This window comes from Geotrypetes seraphini, chromosome 2, assembly GCF_902459505.1.
Source record: "Geotrypetes seraphini chromosome 2, aGeoSer1.1, whole genome shotgun sequence".
Classification (NCBI taxonomy): Eukaryota; Metazoa; Chordata; class Amphibia; order Gymnophiona; family Dermophiidae; genus Geotrypetes; species Geotrypetes seraphini.
This window is the reverse complement of record NC_047085.1, coordinates 63,590,956-63,615,317: the sequence shown is the minus strand read 5'-3', so window position 1 is coordinate 63,615,317 and position 24,362 is coordinate 63,590,956. Positions and strand designations below refer to the sequence as shown.

The 24,362-nt window shown below is 45.7% G+C and overlaps 1 protein-coding gene across 3 annotated transcripts in view; it reads right to left on the bottom strand.

The window, feature by feature from the left end:
• Positions 1–24,362, bottom strand: part of AZIN1 (antizyme inhibitor 1) — a 238,577-nt gene that overhangs the window by 49,331 nt on the left and 164,884 nt on the right. For all 3 annotated transcript variants that reach the window (XM_033933779.1, XM_033933780.1, XM_033933781.1), the window contains exon 8: positions 21,322–21,396. In XM_033933779.1, the coding sequence (XP_033789670.1) occupies positions 21,322–21,396 (75 nt within the window). The remainder of the gene's footprint in view (positions 1–21,321; positions 21,397–24,362) is intronic.

The following is a 24,362-nucleotide window of genomic DNA, read 5'->3' as shown; positions in this document are numbered from 1 at the left end:
ATGGAAGGAATTGAATGAGAAGATGAGGAAAGCAGAAACCAGACAACAAAGGTAGAAAAAAAATTCTATTTATTTTCTTTTTTTTGGTTTAGGATAAAGTAGTATATTAGCTGTATTGATAAAAATTTATAAACAAAGCCCTGCCAGCTGAACATCTCTTTCTCTAGTTTAGCAGCCAGAACTTTGATTTATAAGGAAGGAATTAGCTAAATATTGCAGTACTGAGGCTTGTATGGATGCTGTGGGGATAGTAGTCTTGGGAACTGGGCGGGGACAGGGATGGTGGTCACGGGGATGTGATGGAAACAAATTTTTTCCCCGTGTCATTCTATGTCAGTTAGCTTACCTTAACAAAAGGATCCCTAAGTATCTTAAAAAAATTTGGCCCACGACCTAGTCTATTGTTTTAGATTTCGGCCCCTTATGGGATTGTGTTTGACACCCCTGTACTACATCAACCGGCTCACCTTTGTCCATGTGTTTTTCACACTTTCAAAGAAGTCAAGCAAATTGGTGAGGCAAGTTCTCCCTTGGCTGAACTCATGCTGACTCTGTCTCATTAAATCATGTTTGTTTGTGTTCCATAATTTTATTTTTTATAATTGTTTCCACCATTTTGCCCGGCACTGAAGTCAAGCTTACCGGTCTGTAGGGTGGATGGTCCAGCTGCTGAAACCTACATTCTCAGATGGCAGCCTGTGATTGTTGTGGCATATGCACTGGCACATTGTCATGAAGAAGCAGCATGTCTGCTGCGAGTTTTCCTCATCTTTTCTCCTTTATTGACTCCCGCAAATTGATCATTGTGTTGGCGTAACTCTCCTCGGTTATGGTTGTCTTGTGTGGCATGAACTCCAGAAGCAAAAGTCCATTATCCCAGAAGACAGCATGACGTTACCTGCAGATTTTTCTGTCTTGAACATTTGGGGGGTTAGGGATGAGCTGTGCTTCCACTGCATTGACTCCATTTTGGACTCATGATCTCTGTGATAGATCCAAGTCTCATCTCGTCACCAAATGATGAAAAAAATTAACATGATCTTCATGGAGCATCTCCAAATTCTTCTGACAGTACTGGAGCCATCTGGCCTTCTGAAATGGCATCAGCATTCTTGGAACCCAACTTGCACTAACGTTGGATATGCACAACGTTTTATGAATTATTTTCCAAACTGTATCTACCAAGATGCCCATTTCTTCAGCTATTCGGGAAACTTTAATGCATCAGTCTGACAAAATTAAATCCTCGACTTTCTTGCACATTTCTGTGGAAGTTGCTTCCACAAAGCCATTCAATGGATCATCTTCAGTGGACACACTACCTCGTTTAATCTGCTTGCTCCAAAATTTTACTTTTTGGATGATGGGGCAGACTCACCATAAACTGCAGTAATGCGTTCATAGATCCTAATCTTCCATTCCAGTGCAAAAAGCACTGTGGTATGTATCACTGTAGTCCCTCTAAGCCAAGGGTGGTATAGATGAGCCTGCTGCTAGCACCATGGACTCAAAACTGAAGTCCTTTTATGCTGCCATATTCACTCTATAAAACTTAGTAAATGTATGTAAAGTAAACCACACAGCTGCCTTACAAGTCTCATCGGGTGAAACCATCCTGGACTCTGCTCATGAAGCTGCCACACCTCTGGTGGAATGTGCTTGTAAGGAAATTTGTGAACATTTACTACATCCTATGTAAGCAGAGAAAATAGCTGCCAATATATCTGCCCACTTATTGTGACTTGAGTTGTAATTGCACTATTCTTGTTGAACTAAGCACCTATAGTGTAATTTTTATCGAATTATCATAGTTTTGTAAACTGCTAGATACAGCAGTTCTAGAAATCGAGGCCTTTTGAGGCCAGTCTTCCTGTGTGTTCAGAGCCCGCTAGGACGAAAAGATGATCAAACATCTGGAAATCATTGGCCACCTCAAAGTAATAAAGGAGAATCCTTCTGATATCTAGTCATGCTAGTATTTCGTAATGCTTCTTTACACCTATTGCCTGGAATGCCCACAATCGGACTTCCTGATTCAAATGGAATGCCAACACCACCTTTGACAGAAAAGAGGGAACCATATGCAGATACTCCCACCTCCAAAATTCTGAGGAATGGCTTCCTAAATGATAGGGCCTGGTGCTCAAACTCTTTAGTGAAAATATGGCTATCAGGAAAACTGCCTTTACAGTAAAGTTCATAATCAGGGTCACCTGCAAGGGCTCATAGAGGGCCTTACTTAGGGCCTTCAATATGAAGTTAAAATTCCATGAAGGCCAAGTTTGACGTACAAATGGATGCAATCGTACTTCTCCCTTCAATAATCTGGAACTATTAGGGCGAGTGTCCAAGGAACCTCTCTCCAAATGAGCTTGAAACAGGAGCCTGGCCATCTGAACTTTTTTGAATGATTGTGGATATCAGAGCCCTAACACCAGTGGCTATCAGAGTCCTAACACCACTGGAAATAATTTCTAGGCTTTTGCATAAGCTGCCACTGTCGCTGGGTTCATGGAGCGAAGGAGTATGGCAATGATCACCTCTTAGTACCCTTTATGTACTAAGGCCGCGAGCTCAAGAGCCATGCCATAAGCCCAAAGTGTTCCAGATTTTCTAGCAGTGCCGGATGGAGCAGGGAGTCTCAGACTGTGGTCTCTTTACAGCCGAATTAGATCTACCTATCATACTCGAAGTGCCAATCTGGAGCCAAAAGGATCACCAATCCTCAATGCAGTGCTATTCTTTGAATGACACATCTTTTGGCCAAGGAGGAAATACGTACAATGGAACCTGGTGGGCCAAGGTTGTACTAGAGCATTCACACCAGCACATTCCTGCTAGCACCTTCGACTTTAGTGAGCAGACTTGTGATTTTGAGCCCACGTCATCCAGTCAAACGTCTGACGCCCCCAGTGCTGAACAATGCTGTCAAACACTACTTGGGACAAGGACCATGTCCCCAGATCCAGAGTCTATCAGCTGAAAAAGTCTGCTTAAACATTATTCATGCCCACTACGAGCGCTGCAGAGATGGCTTGCAGATGGCTCTCTGCCCAGCAAAATAACAGCTGGGCCTCCAGTTTTAACAGCATAATCTTGGTGACTCCTTGACTGTTAAGCCACTGCTGTGGCACTGTCCGATTCTGACCACTTTCCCTTCCAGCGACTCCCTGAAGGCCTTTAGCACCATCTGAATGGCTTTCAGCTCCAATCTGTTGATTGGCCATGTCCTCTGCGAAGTCTCCCAGTAGCCTTAGGCTGGGTGACCTTTGTAATGACCTTCCCCAGCCGTAAAGGCTGACATCTATATTAACCCTGATGCTATGCATAGGGACAAATAATAAGGGGGAGAGGGGACAACCCTGACGCGTCCCTCTGCAGAGCAGGAAAGAAGGTGAAAGGCCACCATTAATGATTAATCATGCCCGAGGCATAGTATAAAGACCCTGGATCCAAGTAAGAAAGTTCCTAGCTAAACCCCCGAGCACCCAAAAAAGATACTGCCATGAAATACTATCAAAGACCTTTTCCATGTCAAGCCCGGCAATCGCCGCTGTGCCCTCTCCACCCATGAAGCGCCGTCATGGCTTTAATAAGATTCATGGATGCATATCGCTGGGGAATAAAGCCCACCTGATCACCCTCTATAAGCTGAGGTAGAAACAAATTTAGCCGAGCCTCCAAAATAGAAGCCAACAACTTAACATCTTGATTGAGCAATGATATCGGACGATATGAACCCACTTGCGTGGGATCCTTCCCCGGCTTCGGGAGCAAGGTGATATGAGCTAGGTTATCGCAAATGCCAGAGGCTGATGTAGATAGGAAGTTGAAATAATTCCCCAAAGGCTACGCAATGAGGCCAGACAAAAGTTTGTAGTATTCCGGTCCAAATCCATCCGGTCCCGGGGACATCAGGAACTTAAATAATAATAATAATAATAACTTCTTGATCCCCGTACAAACTTCCTCCAGGGATATAGGACCATTCAACTGTTCCGCCTGTGCCTCGGAGATCCGTGGGAGATTAAGGTCCCGAAAGAAGTGATCCCTATCATCCTCCGTGAAATCTCTCCGTGCATAAAGAGTACTATAAAATTCCACGAATTGGTCTCAAATTTGAGCCTCCCTGGTAAAGCATTCACCCCGAGTATTCTTTACCAACTTAATAATTTGTTTTTTCCGAAAAGGCCGTACCAAGTTTGCAAGAAGTTTGCCTACTTTACCACCCCACTGATAGAGATGAAATTTCTGATAGAAAATGTCCTGGCGAGCACGGTGATTCAAGATCTCGTTAATCTGAAGACGAAGGGATTTAAGTTGTTGACTAACCTCCCCCGCTTGACCCACCCGATGGGTTTTACGCAGCGCCTTCAGCTGCACCGAGAGAGCCAGAAGTTTTTCCCCCTGTTGTTTCCATTTGGTGGTGACATATTGAATGATATGACCCTTCAGCACCGCTTTAGAAGCATCCCAAAACACCACTGGATCCACATTGGAAGTGTTATTGTGCAAGTTATACTCCAACCAACAGGACCGCAAACATTCCTGGAAATCCTTATCAGTATATAAGGCAGCGGGGAATCTCCAGGTCCTGTCCCCCCTCTGGTGCGTAACTCCCAGAACCAGCACCACTGCGGAATGGTCCTAAAGTGAAGTTTCTTCTATAGTAACTTTGTCCACCCGCGCAAAGAGCATATGGGACACCAAAACGTAATCTAGTCGAGAGTACGTAGAATGAGGGTTAGAACAGAACGTAAACTCCCGGTCAAATGGGTACAGAGTTCTCCACACATCCACCACCGCCAGGTGATCACATAAAAAAATTAACCCCCTGACGAGAGGAGTTCTGAGGGGGCGGCTTGGCAGGAGAGCAATCCACTGTCGGATCCCGCTGAGAAATTGAAATCCCCCCCTATTATCAATTGATATGTGGGATATTGCGCTAGAATACCCAGCAGCCCAGAGTAAAAACTTTGACTATACACATTTGGGGCGTAGATGTTACAGAAAAGGAGCTGAGATCCCCAGAGCTCCCCTAAGACTACTATGTAGCGACCTTCCTTATCTTGAATGGTCTTATGGATGGTGATAAGAATCTGCTTATGCACCAGTATGGCTACTCCTCTCTGTCTACCATTGTAAGAGGAATAGCTCACATCTCCCACCCACTCCCAACACAACTTCTCATGTTCAACACTGTTCAAATGGGTTTCCTGCAGGAAAGCTATGTCAACCCGCTGCTTCCGAATCCAATTAAGGATTTTCTTACGCTTGATTGGAGAATGTATACCATCAACATTAAGGGTAGTTACAGTCAAGTTAACCATAGCTACTGAGCAAAAAGAGCCACTATTGTACCCAAGAAAAAAAGAAGAAAAAACAAACCAGAGACCAGACCCCCCAGCTAGGCCCGGCTCCGGAACATGACAGCGTTCTTAGAGTCCCTCCAGTCCCCCTTCTGCAATATCCCTCCCCCCCCCACCCTGCAGTCGAACAACCCACTCCACAGTCATCCATAACCATACCACAATCATACTCCCCAAACCCCCCACTCCCCTCCCCGAAAGGCCTCCCCCAACCTTCCAAGTCCCCATACCCTTAAAGGGCTGCATACACACAGCCACCCAGCCTCTCTCCCGATCCAAAGCTAAAAGATATCAGGAAAAAATCCCAATGTACCCCCCAGAATGCTCCCCACGAGCTCCAGACCAATACAGACCACCTAACCAGAAAAAAAAAGATCCCTGCCCAAATATAATCCCCTCCCCCCTTGCACCATGCCCCGAAAAAATCCCCTCTCCCCCAACCTACCAGCCCATCTCCCTTCCACTCAACAGCATCCATATCCCCTCCAGTCCCCCAACTAATCAAGAAACCTCCCTCGCTCTCCCTATAGAGACCCCAAGAAGAATCCCCTGAACCCATAACCAAGCCCCCAACCCCCCTACAGAACTCAAAAAAGAGGGGGGGGGGAGAGCAGCAAAACAAGGAGAAACACCCGGTCAAACAGATAAAAGAAATAAAGGGTCCGAAGTTGGCCAAGTATGGGGGAGGGGATCACAAATACAGCAGTAAAAATCAGCAATACACCATATCAACATTGAACCCCTGGTGACCTCCACGATGACTAGAGACCAGCCTTCACAAATGGGTGGCCAACCCCACTCCAGACGCATCCCCCAACCCTCTCAACACCCCCACAGGAACCCCCGCTACCAGTAAGAAAGAGATAGGCAACGATAAGACAGTAGAAAAAGAAAAATCAGGGTAGACATGCCAAAGGAGCCTCCACTGTGCCTCTTGCCGAAAGCAATGGGCCTCCCTCCAGTAGGATATGCCACCCTGCTATGGGAGGCAAGGTCGAGTAGCAAAACAGAACAGATGGATCACAAGGATAGAGGAGAGCTCAGGAAATCGATAAGACAAACCAGAAAGAAGAATAGCGAGGCAAACTAGCAGGGCAGCTCTAGTCGTTGTGTCCGCTCCCTCAACCAATATGTTCTCCATCAGGAGCCAGGCCCGGAGCACGGCCTTATGCAGACTACTAACCCCCATAGTAGGGAGCTGCCTCGCAGTAGATAAAGAGGGAACATGAAGGAGAAGAGAAAAAAAATAGCAAAGGTCAGTAGCCAAACATGCCCAGCCTACACCCTGAGGTACAGGCCAGAATGCAGGAACACAGAGGACAGGGTGAGAAAAGAAAGAAGAGGGAAAGAAAAGAGCCCTAGTCCATGCCGTGCGGAGCCAGGTTCCCAGCCAGCACCAAACGGCACAAGTCCGGCAGCTCAAGTCACCAGGAAAAATTCCAGGACTCCCCTGGATCCCTCGATGCTGCAGTCACTAGGCATTCATCCTGGTAAGCCCTCCAGAAAGGTGCAGATCTCCTCAGGGGTGGAGAAATAGAGCACCCTATTATTATGATGCACCCAGAGCTTGGCTGGATACTGCAGGACAAAACGGAGCTGGGTGCAATACGGGGCCATCGCTCAATGTTGTTCCGACACTCGTGGGGAGTAGTTCTGAAACAGCAGTAGTCGTTGCCCCTCGTAGGAAATGGTACCCTTCGATTTATAGCTGGCCGTGAGTAGTTGCTTGTCGGCGAAATTAAGAAGGCGGGCGATCACCGGTCACGGTCTTTGAGCTTCATCCCTGCGGATCCCCAGCATGGGGGCACCTCCTATGTTCATGCCCAGTTCTTTGGGCAGCCAGGCAGAAATCAAGGGAAGAAGATCCGCCGCGGCGACAGACTCCGGTAGACCCACAAGTCTGATATTGTTCCGGCGACTCCAGTTCTCAAGATCTACCGCCCTTTCCTCCAGTCGGCAGCACTTCTCTTCAAGCGCATGAACCCCGGCTTCCAATGCCACAGCGCCATCTTTGTGCGCTGACACTCGATCCTCCACGTGCTACAGACGAGCCGCCTACTGTTCGACCCTTTCTTTCATCCCATCAACCGAGGTTTGTAGTCGGGTAAGTTTGTCGTCCAGAAAAGCCATTAGATGTTTTTTAAGCTCCTCAATTGCATCAGCTTGCAAGGTGATGGTTGGGCTGAGTTGTACTGGAGCCGGGGACTGTGCTGCCGCCATCTTGGCAGGAGTACATAAGAACATAAGCAGTGCCTCCGCCAGGTCAGACCACAGGTCCATCCCGCCCAGCAGTCCGCTCCCGCGGCGGCCCAAAACAGGTCAAGACCTGTCTGAATCATCAGAAGGGGCTCCCTTGCCACCTTGGTTTCCCATTTAAGTCCTGCCTTCCTATCGAAGTCCGGTCTTGCACATGCACGACCAGGTTAGTTTATACTCATTACCTGATTAACTTCCTATACTTGTGTTACATCCCAGCTCCTCCCTCAGTATCCCACGATCCCTTTATCCCTCAGGAATCCATCCAATCTCTGTTTGAATCCTTGTACCGTATTCTGCCTGATCACTTCCTCCGGTAGCGCATTCCAAGTGTCCACGACCCTTTGGGTGAAAAAAAACTTCCTTGCATTTGTTTTGAACCTGTCTCCCTTCAGTTTCTCAGAATGCCCCCTCGTATTTGCTGTCCCCTTCAGTCTGAAGAATCTGTCCCTATCCACCTTCTCTATGCCCCTCATGATCTTGAAGGTCTCTATCATATCTCCCCTGAGCCTCCTTTTCTCCAGAGAGAAGAGCCCCAGCCTATCCAGCCTCTCGGCGTATGAGTAAAAGGGCCTTTAGGTAGTTTGGCTGCCTTCGATATTCTAGTCAGCATACCGCGGAACCTCCACTGAAAACGGTACCAGCAGATAGCCTGCCCTGTTACCCCAGCTGCTGAGTGAGGATGCAGGTCAGCAGGGCTGAAAGGGGCCGTAAAAATGCCGATAAAACAGCTCCGGGATCGGGAGAGATAGCTGGAGTCGTCTGTTCAGGCTGAGTGCATCAAGTGACCCCCCAGAAAAACTTTCAGTGGAATGGGTTCCATTACACTGAGTTGAAGGAGAAGGGGAAACCAGGAATGTATTGGCCATCCAAGACATTCCTGGTTTTGGAGCTATGAGGATCTTGGTGGCTGGCTCCTGTCACAGTTTGAAGAGTCTTCCCCGTTAGAGGAATTGGAGAAAATGCACAGAAAAATTTGTTTTATCCAATCTAGGAGGAAAGCATCTGTCTCCAGACAATGAGGAGAGTATAGTCTGGAACAGAAGTGAGGAAGTCTATGATTGCTTGGAGATGCAAAAGAAATCTATTTATGGAGTCCCCCAGATTGAGAACTGTGTAATACAGTTGAGCTGAGTGACCACTTATGAGGTTGAAGGAATCTTATCATGTCTGAGAAAAATATTTCATGGAATCGCTAAATTCTAGATCTGTATTGCTTCTTGGCAGAGCATGCAAGACTCCGTACTCCCTTGTTTGTTTACATAGTGCATGGCTACTTTGTCTGTCTGTCTGTATCAGTATTACTTGGTTGATAAGGCAATCTTGAAAGTTCTGAAAAGCATTGTGAATTTCTCATAGCTCTAGAAGATTGATAAGGTAAGATTTTTCTTGAACATTTCAAGTGGCATGAGTGTGAAGGCCATCCAGGTGGGCTCCCCATCCAAACATGGAGGCATCTATTGTTAGTATCTTCTGATGAAGCGAATTATGAAAGAGTAGGACCCTGGACAGAATTGTCAGTACCACCACTGAAAGGACTGATATAGTGGGGGAGGTGACCCTGCGTTTCTGGGATAGCTGATCTGTGGCTTGAGACTAAAGATGCAACAGTCCACTGAGGCTCTCTGAAGTGAAGACTTGCAAATGGAGTTACATGAACTGTTGAAGCCATGTGTCCTAAAACTGCAACTGTCTTGCAGTGATGATTTGGAGAGTAGACACATTTGCAGAGGTTATATAGTGTGTCTAGCCTCTGTTGAGGGAAGTAAGGAGAGTTGTGTCCAGTAGAGTCCTCATGAATCCCAGATTTTGGGTTGGTTGGAGATGGGACTTCTGGTAATTGACTGCAAACCCTATAAGTTCCAGGAGACATATGATTGAGTTGATGGCTAACTGAGCAGCTTGAGGTGACACCTTGATTAACCAGTTGTAGAGATAAGGGAATACATGAAAGCCGTAAGAGAAGTGTGTTGCAACTACAACAACTCAACATTTTGTGAATACCCTGTATGCTGACACTAGGCCGAATGGCAGCACCCTGTATTGGAAGTGTCATGTTCCTATCCGAAAGTGAAGATACTTTCTGTGGGCTGGAAGTATTGCAATATGTATGTATGCTTCTTTGTGGTCCAGAGAGCAAAGCCAGTCGTTCTGCTCTCCAAGAGTGGAAATAGGGTTCCCCGAGAGAGCATCCGAAACTTCTCTTTCACTAAATACATGTTGAGGTCATGGAAATCTAGAATTGGACATAGACGTCTGGTCTTTATCAGTATGAGGAAGCATTTGTAGTAGAATCCCCTAGCCCAGGGGTGGGCAAACTTTTTGACCAGTGGGCCACAATGAGTTCTTAAATTTGACAGAGGGGCAGGGCGACAGGGGGGGTCTGATGCTGCAGGAGGAAACAGCACACCTGTGGCTGCCAGCTGCTGAATCCTCCAAATTTTCTTTTTGCGCATTGTGCCTCCCTCCTATGTCCTTGGTGACCCATTACCTCCTTCCTATTTCCTTGGTGCCCCTTCCTATGTCCTTAGTGCCCCAGTGCCTCTAAACTAAACTTTAGGCTTATATACCGCATCTTCTCTACAACAGTAGAGCTCAGCACGGTTTACAAGAAAATTAGTAAGGAGAACAGATACAATATGGATTTGGAATAGTATGGAGAGGAGCAGAATTTACAACTTTGAAAATAGCCAAGTTTTCAGATGTTTTCAAAATGATTGGAAAGAACTCAGATTGCGCAGATGAATAGGAAAATCATTCCACAGCTCAATAATTTTGAAAAGTAGAGACTTCCCTGATTTGCCAATGTAGGTAACGCCTTTCAGCGTAGGAAAGGACAATTTAAGTTTTTGAGTAGATATGGTAATGTCAGATCTTACAGAATTCCAAGACAGAGGAATTAAAGGAGGAAGAATGCCATGCAAGATCTTAAATGTTAAGCAGGCATATTTAAAATAAACCCTGGAAATTATAGGAAGCCAATGAAATTTTTGCAGGAGCGGAGAGAAATGATCAAATTTATTTTTTGCAAAGATCAGCCTAGCAGCAGTATAGAAACATAGAAAATGACGGCAGAAAAGGGCCATGGCCCATCAAGTCTGCCCATTCTAATGACCCACCCCCCCTAACTTCTTCCCCTAAGAGATCTCACATGCCTATCCCATTTTTTCTTAAAGTCTGGCAAGCTGCTGGCCTCAATTACCTTCAGTGGAAGATCATTCCAATGATCAACCACCCTTTCGGTGAAGAAATACTTCCTGGTGTCGCCATGAAATTTCCCGCCCCTGATTTTCAGCAGATGCTCTCTTGTGGCCATGGGTCCTTTAAGAAAAAAGATGATATCTTCCACCTCGATACGGCCCGTGATATATTTGAACGTCTCCCCTCTCTATGCTCCTCGAGTGAGTATAGCTGCAATTTACTCAGCCTTTCCTCATACGGGAGATCCTTGAGTCCTGAAACCATCCTGGTGGCCATTCGCTGAACCAATTCAGCTCTCAGCACATCTTTTTGGTAATGTGGCCTCCAGAATTGTACACAATATTCCAGATGAGGTCTCACCATGGATTTGTACAACGGCATTATGACTTCGGGCTTCTGGCTGACGAAACTTCTACGGATACAACCCATCATTTGTCTAGCCTTGGATGAAGCTTTCTCCACTTGATTGGCAGTTTTCATGTCTTCACTAATGATCACTCCTAAGTCTCGTTCTGCTGCAGTCTTAGCTAAGGTCTCACCATTTAGGGTGTAAGTTCTGCATGGATTTCTGCTGCCAAGGTGCATGACCTTACACTTTTTGGCATTAGTTGCCAAGTCGAGGACCAATGTTCCAGTAAGAGTAGGTCCCACATCATACTGTCGGGCAATGTGCTTTTGCCTACTATGTTGCATAGTTTGGCGTCATCGGCGAATAATGTTATTTTACCTTGAGGCCACTGAGTCAGGTCTCTTACGAAAATGTTAAATAGGATCGGGCCCAAGACCGAGCCCTGCGGCACTCCACTGATTACCTCCGTCATTTCGGAGAGGGTACCGTTAACCACCACCCAACCACCACCCTCTGAAGTCTACCGCTTAGCCAGTCTTTGACCCATGCAGTTAATGTTTCACCTAATCCCATTGAACTCATCTTGCTCAATAACCTGTGGTGTGGGACGCTATCAAAAGCTTTACTGAAGTCCAAGTACACGATGTCCAGGGACTCCCCCATATCCAGCTTTCTTGTTATCCAGTCAAAGAAGCTGATTAGATTGGATTTGTAAATCCATGTTGATGGGGATCACGTAGATTCTCCTCGTTCAAGAACGTATCTAATTTATGTTTAAATTAGTGTTTCCATAGGTTTACTCACTATTGATGTGAGACTCACCGGCCTTTAATTCGCAGCCTCCGTCCTGCATCCCTTTTTGTGGAATGGAATGACATTAGCTGTTTTCTAGTCCAACGGGATTCTTCCTGTACTTAGGGAAAGATTGAAGAGCGCAGATAACGGTTCCGCCAGGACATCACTCAACTCTCTAAGAACCCTGGGGTGTAGTTTGTCTGGTCCCATGGCTTTGTTCACTTTGAGTCTTGATAGTTCAAAGTAGACGCTGCTGGGCGTAAACTCGAAATTCCGAAACGGGTCTTCCGAGCTTTCCCTTGTCTGCAACTGTGGACCGCACCCCAGCGCCTCGCAGGTAAAGACTGAGTAGAAGTATTCATTTAGTAGTTCGGCTTTATCGGAATCCGATTCTACATAATTCCCGTCTGGTTTCCTAAGGCATACTATCCCATCTGTGTTTCTTTTTCTGTCACTAATATACCTGAAGAAGGATTTATTGCCCTTCTTGATGTTCTTTGCTAGATTCTCTTCTATTTGGAGTTTGGCCTCTCTGACTGCTGTTTTGATAGCTTTAGACTTGGCCAGATAGTCTTCTGTTGTCTCCCTTTTTCCTGATTGTTTGCAGGAGATAAATGCTTTTTTCTTCTTTTTAACGAGGTCTGAGATCTATGCAGTGAACCACTGAGGTTTATTGTTTCTCCGCTGTTTGCTTACTGTTTTTATATAGCGGTTAGTTGCTTCGTGTAGGGTAGATTTCAGAGTTGTCCACATAGCCTTTACATTATCGGTTTCAGCTTGGTTTTGCAACGCCCGATGGACGAAATCTCCCATACGTTTGAAGTCAGTGCCCCGAAAGTTGAGGACCTTTGTTGCTGTGTTTGATCAAGTGAAACCTTTCCTGAGTAAAGGGCCAATACTCAGATTGGCAATGGGTCACAAGCGGAGTTCCACAGGGGTCGGTGCTGGGACCTCTACTGTTCAATATATTTATTAACGATCTGGAGACAGGGACAAAATGTGAGGTTATCAAATTTGCTGATGACACCAAACTCTGCAGCAGGGTTAGAAACACGGAAGACTGTGAAGACCTGCAAAGGGACCTAACTAGACTGGAAGACTGGGCAAAAAAGTGGCAAATGGGTTTTAACGTAGAGAAATGCAAGGTCATGCATGTAGGGAAAAAGAACCCGATGTTCAGCTACAAAATGGGGGGAACACTGCTAGGGGTGAGTAACCTGGAAAGGGATCTTGGGGTGATGGTCGACACATCACTGAAACCATCGGCGCAATGTGCGACAGCCTCAAAGAAAGCAAACAGAATGCTGGGCATCATCAAAAAGGGTATCACAACCCGGACGAAGGAAGTCATCATGCCGTTGTATCGCGCAATGGTGCGCCCGCACCTGGAGTACTGTGTTCAATACTGGTCGCCGTACCTCAAGAAGGACATGGCGGTACTCGAGGGAGTGCAGAGGAGAGCGACTAAGCTGATAAAAGGTATGGAAAATTTTTCATACGCTGACAGGTTAAAAATGCTGGGGCTTTTCTCCCTGGAGAAGAGGAGACTTAGAGGGGACATGATAGAAACCTTCAAAATCCTAAAGGGCATAGAGAAAGTGAATAAGGACAGATTCTTCAAACTGTGGGGAGCCAAAAGCACTAGGGGGTCACTCGGAGAAATTGAAAGGGGACAGGTTTAGAACAAATGCTAGAAAATTCTTTTTTACGCAGAGGGTGGTGGACACATGGAACGCGCTTCCGGAGGATGTGATAGGCCAGAACTCTGTACATGGGTTCAAGGAGGGTTTGGATAGGTTCCTGGAGGATAAAGGGATAGAGGGGTACAGATAGAACTTGAGGTAGGTTATAGAAGTGGTCAGAAACCACTTCACAGATCGCGGACCTGATGGGCTGCCGCGGGAGCGGACCGCTGGGCGAGATGGACCTCGGTCTGACCCAGTGGAGGCAACTTCTTATGTTCTTAGGTTGAACCATACTATGTTGTGGTCACTGGAGTATTAAGCTGAAGTCTCTGAAAGCTTTTCTTGGTCAAGCCTAAATAGACCGAATTACAATAATCCAGCCTCGAAAGGATAATTGATTGAACAAGGACAGTAAAGTGTTGATGATGGAAACAGGATCTCACTTTCCTCAACATATGGAGACTAAAAAAACCTTTTTTTACCAGAGAATTAAGATGGTTGGTGAATGAAAGCGTTGAATCTATAATGACACCCAGAACTTTACTTGAGAATTCAATCTGCAGTGAGGATCCTGAAGGCAACAGAATGGACGAATGTAACTGCTCTAATTTTGGGCCAAGCCAAAGTAACTTTGTTTTGGACTTAAGGGCCCAAGACTGAAGTTTCATTATACATTCTATTATATTCCCAATGCAGTTAGTGAGGTTCGAGTCAATCTCAAGGAGAACAAAGATGTCGTCTGCATACGTAAATAGTGTTTCGCAGGGGGATAAAGGGAAAAGTTTCAAAGTAGTCATATAGATGTTGAAAAGAATAGGTGATAAAGGTGATCCCTGTGGTGCCGTTCATATTAACAGTATATGTGCGAGATCGTAAAAATTTTGAGAATCATTCTAAGACTGTGGAATCAATACCTATCTCAGAAAGTTGGTAAATCAAAATATCATGGTGAACAACATCAAAGGCCGCTGATAGATCGAATTGTAGCAAAACTGCAAACTTACTGCACGCTTGCAATTGCTGAATCTTAGAGATTAGTGAGATGAGTAGAGATTCGGTACTGAGATTAGGTCTGAATCCATGTTGGCAAGATAAAAGAATGGAAAATCTCTCTAAATATGATGAAAGCCGAGCAGATATAATGGACTCTAACATTTTGGTCAGTAGAGGAATATTCGCTATAGGTCGATAGCTAGACAGTGAGGATGGATCTAAGTCAGCTTTCTTCAATAGTGGGGGCAGAAATGTGACCCATCTCTGCAGAAAAAAGACCTGAAGATAAGGTAGAATTAATAAGTTTGATAAGAGATGAAATGGCCTGAGTAGGAATTTTCTCATATAGATATGAAGGGAATGGATCCAGAGCACATTTGCAGGAACTTAATTTATGACACAGGTTTGCAACCTGGGCTTCAGATACAAACTCAAAGGCTGTCCAGATTCTATCTGCTGGAATTGCGATTGGATTAGTATAACCCAGCACCAGAGAATTATAAGAAACTAATGATGATGGAAAAGAGTCTTATAATAGCAACCTTTTCGTTAAAAAATTTTGCTAAGCCATCCGCTAATGGAGAGGAAGGGTGTATTGACGAGTCATTGTAGGTAGTTAATGAGCACCAAATGTTAAACAAGGTGTTACTTTGATTGTTGGATCTGATGATTTTATCACCGTAGAAATTTTTCCTAGCTTTTTTTAATGTTGCATAAGACCTGATACTATCCCTCCATGACTGTCTGTCAGTAGGAGATCTTGAATTTTTCCATTTATGCTCCAGTGCTCGGCATTTCTGTTTCAGTTCTCTGTGATAAGGAAGGTATCAGGGAACCTTACAAGAGTAAGAAACAGTCTTAGTCGACAGAAGAGCTAGTGAACGATAGGTGGGCTCAGAAAGGTTTACCCAATTGTGCCAGTTGACTTCTGAGGCATCGGGCCTGAGGGAGAAAGCAAACTGTTTGAGAAATCGGGACCAAAATTGTTCACTCGCGATTTTCTTCCGGAAGGTAATAAGTTTTGGCGTACAAGAGTGAGCCCCAAGATGGGACATAAAAACAGGAAGACATGAGGCACCCAGAAAGTGATCAGACCATGGAACTTGTTCCCAACGAACATCCTCAACTAAAGTTTTACGATCGGTAAGATCAAGAAAGCTAATGATATCGAGAGTGCCCTTTTTCACGAGTTGGAGCGGACTTAAACCAAAAGAAAATTTGTGGAATGACGATGTTCCTAAATGCACTTTATTTGAAAATGTCAAAGTTCCAAAGGTACACTAATATCATCCACATAAAAGTAAAATGATCCCCTAGGGAAGCAGGACCCAACACGGTCCGCGTTTCGACAAAAAGTCTTCTTCAGGGGTCTCTGGGGGTCCTATAATGATGAATATGTGGGAAAACTAATATATGGTGAGCCAGAAGTGTGATACTGCTTACATTTGAATGGAAATGGAACTTGACATTTTCAAATAAAGTCCATTTAGGAACATTGTCATTCCACAGAGTTTCTTTTGGTTTCTTCTGGATTTTCTTCTCTGTGGATATTTTGGAATAATTTTTTTGGTTTTTGCTTGGAGCGGACTTAAGAGCAGGGAAACCCAGAGAGGTGAGAAAGCTGCTTTATTAGATAACATCCTTATTAACATTGTCATCTAAATGAAGGTTAATGTCACCAATAATCAAAAGTCTCTGGAATTTTAGGAAAGCACTTGTTATGGTCTCGAATACTAGCTCAGAAGATTTATTCCAAGGAATGGGGGGTGGGGGGTTTGTGTGAAAAATAACAGAATACCTAATGAGTAGCAGGAGGGCTCATCGTTAACAGTAGTTAGCATATATTCTAGCAATGCATCGCTACCTTTTTCAAGAAGCTGTACATCGAAAAATGATTTATAGAGAAGTGCCAAACCACCTCCTTTCCGGCAGTTTCTGGAAGAGAAAAGACCTCGATAGCCATGGGAACAGAGCTTGTTTTGAGTAAATAAATAATCTTTAGCAATCCATGATTCAGTAATGCACAAGAAACCAGAATCAAGATCCCCTAGCAGGTCATTCAGTATTTGAACCTTGTTGCATACTGATCTGGCATTGCAATATATTATCGGGACAGGAGTCAGAGGATAAACTAGGTAAGTTAGTAATTGGTAAAGGCTTTAGAGAGGCATAATTGACATCCCTCCTTCCTATGCCCCCAGTGCCTCCTTCCTATGTCCTTAGTGCTCAGTGCCTCCTTCCTATGCCCATGGTGCCCAGTGCCTCCTTCCTATGTCCATGGTGCCCCAGTGCCTCCTTCCTATGTCCTTAGTGCCCCAGTGCCTCCTTCCTATGCCCCCAGTGCCTCCTTCCTATGTCCTTAGTGCCCCCTTCCTCCCTCCCCCCCAAAGCCGACCTGTACCAGCTGCATTTAATTACATCCCGCCATTCCCCCGACGCCGCACCGAAGCTTACCTGCCCCCAAGCTGACCCGCCGTCGATTCCTCCTCCCCGGTCTGGCACCCGCCCATCTGTCCGCTCGCTCCCCGCCCGCCCGTCTGCTCACCACCGCCGCTCGCCCGCTATATTTACTTACAGCCCCAATGGTGCCGCAACGAAGGGAAGGGCCAGATGCGTACCACAAGCCTTCTCCCGACATCAATTCTGATGTAGGAGAGAAGGTCCGGGCCAGCCAATCCCGGACCTTCTCTCCACCAGAACTGACGTCAGGAGGCTTGTGGGTGCACGCCTGGTACTTCTCTTTGTTGCGGTACCACTGGGGCTGTAAGTAAATATAGCGGGCGAGCAGCAGCAGCGAGTGGCCAGCCGGCGCATTTAGAAACCCTGCCTTAAGCTGCAGAGAAGGGCAAACTACAGCTGCCTCTGACGCTGCAGGCCGGGTTAAAAAGCTAAACAAGCCGGATTTGGACCAAGGGCCGTAGTTTGCCCATGTCTGCCCTAGCCTCTCTGCAGAATGGGTACTAGTTCAATGGCAGTGAGCTGCAAAAGGGCCAAGCGCTCTTGTTGGAGGATAGTCTGCTGGGAAAATAAAGAAGACTCTTGGAGGATTGTTTGGAGGTAAGCTCTGCAGGTGAAGAGCATATCCTTGTTTTACAATTTTGAGAACCCAAGTGTTTGATGTGATGAGAGACCAACAAAGATGGAAATGTATGAGATGACCTCTAATTGGCAGTGGAAGGGGGAGATTGTAAAATGCTGACTAAGCTCTCCAGAAGCTGGTTAAAAAGACTGCTTTGTCTTTTGTTGTAGTTGGGGGTTAAGCCTTTTGAGTTTTCCGTTGACTAGGTCCCCCTCTTTGTAGGAGCTCTTGATGGAGGATGGTACATACCTCCATTTGCTGTATGAGGAGGAAGAATATCTATGATGGAAGTATCGCTTGGGAGGATGAGATCTGGAAGCTTTTGAAGCAGTCAAGAGTAGACATATTCTGTTCTCATCTGGTGATTTTCTGGGTAGCCTCGATCTTTTTTTAATTTATTTATTTGTTTCTAATTATACATCAATTTTTACAAGAATAAGCCTCGATCTTTTCAACAAACACCTCATCTCCTAGGCATAGAAAGTTGGCTAATCGGTCTTGTACATTCTGGTCGAGGTCTGATACATGTAGCCAAGCTTGCCTTCTTAAGGTGATAGAAAGGGCTGATGCTCTAGAATTTACATCAAAGGTGTCAAAAACATACCAGGCCATAAACTTTCTGGTTTCCAATAAATTTTTAGAGATGTCTTGGAAGTTGGAAAGTTGATCAAGCAAAACTTTTTCAAATTGCGATAGTTGTTGGATTAATAACTTCATGTAGGTGGTCATGTAGAAATTATAGCTAAGGATCCAGCTGGTATGCATGGAATTTTGAAAAGAAACATTTTCCAAACTTGTCCAAAGTTCTTCCCTCTCTTCCTGGAGGAGTACTAGCATAATATCTGGAACTGCTAGCTTTCTACCAGGAAGGATTGGTGTTGCAATTGAGGTTTATCAAATCCTGAACAAGATTGTAAGGAAAATCCAGTTTTCTGGGAGCCACAGGGATTAGGAGTGGGGCCTTCCAATTTTTAAACATAATATCTTTCATCAGGTTATGAAAGCATAGTTTCAGATGGTCTTTGGGAATCCAAGACCTCAAAGAGTTCTGCCCTGGGGTCAAACTGACTCCATTTTCACTGGAAGAGCCTGATCCATCTGACAGATGAAACATGTGAAAGATATGACTCTCCAGAGGTGATCTGCAAGGTGGTGGTGGAGATGGATAAGAGGATAGACCATATGATTCCTCTGCCAAGATGTCCAGGCACTCATGAAACAAATCTGAGTTTCAATGCTTGGTGGTGGTAAGGAAGACAGTGGACATGTGGTGATGAGAAGGAATGTGCCGACTGCGACGATGGTGTGAGCGTCTGGAAACTCCTGGATTGTTAATTATGCTGGTCTGACGTCAAATGGGAGGAAGAGCTCTGACGTCTGGATGCCCTAGTTCTCGATCAGTGTCAATAGGGAGTACATGACTTGCACCTTGATACCCTTGAGGAGCTATGCTCAGAATGGGCCAGGTGTCACAATGGTGGCATGAGCTGCATGGAAGCCAAATCCTTCTGCACAAGTTCTCTGATCTGCTCCTGGATTGACGGCACCTGTAGTGATGCAACATCGATATAGTAGGTGCCAAGGGGTGTCAAGGCATTGGTGACCTCAATGATGAGACACGCCTCCGAGGTGACACCACTTGCAGGGAAAGAGAGTGGGTCTCTGGGTGTGAACACAGTGTGTTGTTGGAGTCAATGTCTGAGAAGAATCTGACCCTCTTTGGGGTGGGGAAGCATGCCTGTACTTCTTTGTTTTTTTAGAAGGCATCCTTGATGGAGGCAAAGGAGACAAAGCCAATGTTGAGCGGGATGTTGATGCTGGTTTTGATACTGATGTTGGCCACTGGGCTTCAGTCAGAGATGATGGACATCCTGAATGTTCCCACTGATGAACCAAAGAGTTTTTAATGCTGGAGCCGTCTAGCCTTCAGGGACCTTTTTTGCAGCTGGCAGCAGTTCTTACAGGATTCCACCCAGTGATCAGGACCCAAATACTGGAAGCACCAATAGTGTGGGTCAGTGCCTGAGATGGTCTTGTTGCACAGAGTGCACCACTTAAACCCATGCAATTTCCCTTTGCTGATGACGCCGGATCACATGTATGTATATATGTATAAATAAATAAATACTCTAGGAGGGATTTATGCCCCACTTCATGAGCTCTCTGTGCCTCTGGAGGGTCCTGGGGTGTAGCTGGCACCCATAAAGTCTCCTGACCAGCATAGAGTCCAAATACAGCCTGCACTCACATGCTTTGATTAAAACCAGGTGAGCATACTCCTAGGGGCCAAACCCCAAGACAATCCAAGTGTTAGGGCAAGCTGAGTCTACAGCTTCTCCCAGGCAGAACTGTCCCAGGTCTATAGGGAACCTCTATAGCACCCAAAGCCTTAAAAAAAACTCAACTTGAAACCAAAAAAATTTAAAACAGAGCAGACATGAGACACCTTCTCAACTATCTTGCAGAAGGAAAAACTGAGGAGAAAGGGCAATGCCCAGTGATGCAGGGAGCTAGTGCCGCGCTGTAATCAACAAGGAAACCAAGTGCGTGCATGCAAAGAGCAGGAAAGTCTCAGCTCCCTTAACGGATTTCTAGTCATAAAACTTAGCCTCAATAAAATATCCATTTCTTAAATGTACGATGACCGAACTCACAGTACTAAGACTCCCAAACAGAACCTGAAGTTCAAACAACAGTAAAAATCAAACATACTCACAAGCTTGTTGTTAGGGCCAGTTGAAGCCAGTTAGAGCTAGTAGTGCAGTAATAACAGGGCAGAATGTAGCAACTGTGGTCTCTTTTTTTTTTTTTTTAAAACAGAGAAAGGAAAGAAGAAAAAATTGAGACCCAGTCAGACCCTCTAGCAATGGAGTGAGGGAGAGGCCCACTGGGGGGGCCCAGGTGTAACCCCTAAAGCCGGCACCGTTCAGCCGGACACCCCTGTCTCACTGAAGAGAAAATCTCAACAGGAGAAATAGCATTGCCAGCTCACTGAAGAGAAACCTCAAAAGGAGAAACAGAATGGCAGTCTCGCTGAAGAGAAACCTCAACAGGAGAAAATAAAGTTCCAGTCACAGCCAGAATTCAGTTGAATAGCGACCATTTCCTGCTGGGAGATAGAGAATACTGGAGATACAGGAGGAGTGCCAGCCAATAGGACCACCTGTTAATCAGTTTCTCTATCTCCGCCTGCTGGTAGATGTGTACTATCCCATTGGTCTCTGGATTCATCTGCTGCTGTTGCTAGGGAATTTAAAATCAACAAACTTGTGAGATCAGAGTGATGCGACTCCTCTGCTCCATAGAAGACAGACTAGTTCATGTGACAGTGGTGGAAACATGTGTGGCAGTTTGCTTCTAAAAACTTCTAGACTTAAAATATGTATGGGCTATGTTGATGACATCACCCATCAGTATGAATACCTCATCTTGATTGTCCTCAGAGACAAGCATTTATTCAAATATGCAAAAATTTCAAATATATCTGGGGAAGGTGGGTTTAACTTCTGAAAGGTAGACAACACATTAATCCAATAAAAAGGACCTTATTTTGTTTAAACTTTATTTCTGTAAATAGACTACTTGAATTCATACCTCTTCCAGTTGCACTTCTGTTCCACTGAAGCCCCCACCAATGTCCAATATATTCATCTTATAGCCAAATTCCTCCTAGAAGTAAAATGTAAAAGATTTTAGTATACAAAGATAAGAGGACATCAGATAACAGACTAAATCCCGTTGGATAGGAAAAATTCACTGAGTTTAGATTTAGAAGATGAATAGTTGCGTTTAAATCCAAATTATTTTTACTTAAGATAATGGAGGACTAAGGCCCAGATGCACTAAATGCACTGTATGTTTAACGATCATCGCTAAACCAGTTTGAACTGGTTTAGCATCGAAGTAATTTACCAACTGATGCACACAATGGCTTACCACAGGCTTTTCCATGCATTCGTTCAGCCTCAGATTCTGCTATGCAATGAGTTTATTAGTATTAAAATGTGATCATTAATATTAAAACGAGCACTCTAACCAATGCCCTAACATCGCTTAGGGAGGCACAAAATCTAGCGAAGGGATGCCCACACTTTTTTGGCTTGCGATCTACTTTTAAAATGACCAAGTCAAAATGATCTACCAACAATAAAATTTTAAAAAACACAAAGCACACTGTACGCAAAGAAAATGTTAATTATCATTGGTATTTGGGGTTTTTATCAGAGGTCAAGGCAGATGACTTTAAAATATGCAATGTCACCTCAGTAACAACTATACAAAAATAGACAAATATATCTCCTCCACTTTTACTAAACCGCGTTAGCGGTTTTTAGCACAGGAAGCTGTGCTGAATGCCCTGCGCTGCTGCGCTAAAAACCACTATTGCGGTTTAGTAAAAGGGGGCCATAGTGCAAAATATAGACAGCAGATATAAATTCTCAAAACGGACACATTTTGATCATTAAATTTAAAAAATCATTTTTCCTACCTTTTTGTCTGGTGATTTCATGAGTCTCTGGTTGCACTTCCTTCTTCTGTAAAGCCAATACAGTGGTACCTCGGTTTACGAGTGTTTTGCAAGACGAGCAAAACATTCGCAAAATCGGCGCCTCGGAAACCGAGCGTGCCTCGATTTGCGAGCCCCCCCCCCCGTGAACCGACACCCTCCCCCCTGCGATCCGGCACCCCCACCGCCGCCATCGGGCACCCCCCCCACTGCCATCGGGAACCCCCCCGCCGCCATCGGGCACCCCGCCGCCGTGATCGGGCACCTCCTCGCCGCCATCGGGCACCCCCCCTGCCGCAACCTGAAGTCCCCCAGAGCCCTCTTCTTACTTTAATGTAGCATCGGCATATCGGCCTCCTCTTCTGTGCTGGCCTTGCGCATGTGCGCATGCTCAAGGCCTGCGAGTTCACGTTCTCTCCGAGAGGGTGGGTGCTGGTTCTCGTGGGGGATGGGGGAAGCAGCGCTGCTAGCCTCGGTGGGGGGGGGAACGTATCAAAGCGAGTTTCCATTATTTCCTATGGGGAAACTTGCTTTGATAAACGAGCATTTTGGATTATGAGCATGCTCCTGGAACGGATTATGCTCGTAATCCTGGAACGGATTATGCTCGTAATCCAAGGTACCACTGTATTTCTTTCATTCTCTCTCCCCCTGCCCCCCTCTTTCTTTCTGCCTTTCTTTCCCCCCCTGGCCCCCCCCCCTTTCTTTCTGCCTTTCTTTCTCTCTCCCCATGCCCCTCCCCTCCAAGCCATCGTGCCAATTTCTCCACTTCCCCAATTCTTTCCCTACCCCCACCCCCAAGCCACCAATGCGATTTCTCCTTGCTGCTTCCCCAAGCTAGGCCTGGCGCATAGAAGCGCCAGGCCCATAAGACTTCACTTCCAATGTCAATTCTAACATCGATGAGGAAGTTCCAGGCCAGCCAGGCAGCGATTGGCTGGCCCAGAACTTCCTTTCCGATGTGAGAAGTAAAGTTTTGTAAGTCCGGCGCTTGTACGTGCCAGGCCTGGCTTGGGGAAGCAGCAGGGAGAAAAAGATTGCAAAGGTAACATGATCAACTCGCGTTGCCTTTGCGATCTACTGGTTGATCACGATCGACCATTTGGGCACCCCTGATCTAGTGTCAACTTCTAATGACCTGAAATTATCAACAAGTCAGCCATATACTCATGTGTTAAAGATGCATTTTATGCGCCCCTCGTCACCACAGACCCTCCCCCATTGTGAAGATCAGCAAGAAAGATGCCCACTCCCTCCTGCCTTGGAAACCCGTACCCCCCATTCTCAACCCTCCCCCGTGAAGATCATCTGCAGGAGGGATGCTCACTCCCTCTTCCCTCGGCCATCCGGACCCCCCCAAACTCCTTCCCCCCCCCGTGTAAATCACAGCCACATGGACAATAGGAGGGTCTTAACATATCTGAAACAAATGGAGTCCTAAGCCCTTCCACAGTACATCCCAGGATGCACCAGGAAGGGGAAGGTCCACAATTTTGAAGAGGTGGGCCTGCCAGCAAGGAGTGGGCATCTCTTTTGCTGGCTTTCTACAAGTTACGAGGGGGGTTGGGGGGGTGCTTTTACTGGGGGAGATGTTCTGACCTGACTTCCCCCAGGGTCTTCTCTTTGGGACTTGTTGCTGGAGTGGTGCTGGGGTGTGTATGGAGGGGGTGCAGGTTCTGAGCAGTCGGGGTGACCAAGGCAGAAGTAAGTGGGCATCCTCCCTGCCTTTCTTTTTTGGGTGCTGTCTCTGGGGGTTTGTGGGGGTCCACTATCATCATTGTCAGGGGTGGGGGAGGGGTGGCCCATTTTTTTTTTTTAATGGCAACAGGTATTGTGCATGTGTTCTCTTAGTGACAAGAGCTCCAAGTCTGTTTGGATCGAATGATAGGAACAGCCGAACAGAAGTTGAGAGACTTAGTCTGATCTAAGTAATAAGCGAGGGCTTGTTTACAGTCCATAGTGTTGAGTGTAGATTCACTAGGATGAGAATGTGGTCTTGGAAAGAAGACAGGTAGAACTATAGTCTGGTTCAAATGAAATTCCGAGATGACTTTAGGGAGGAACTTCAGATGAGTATGGAGAACTACCTTGTCATGGTACAATGTCGTAAAAGGTGGATCCGACACTA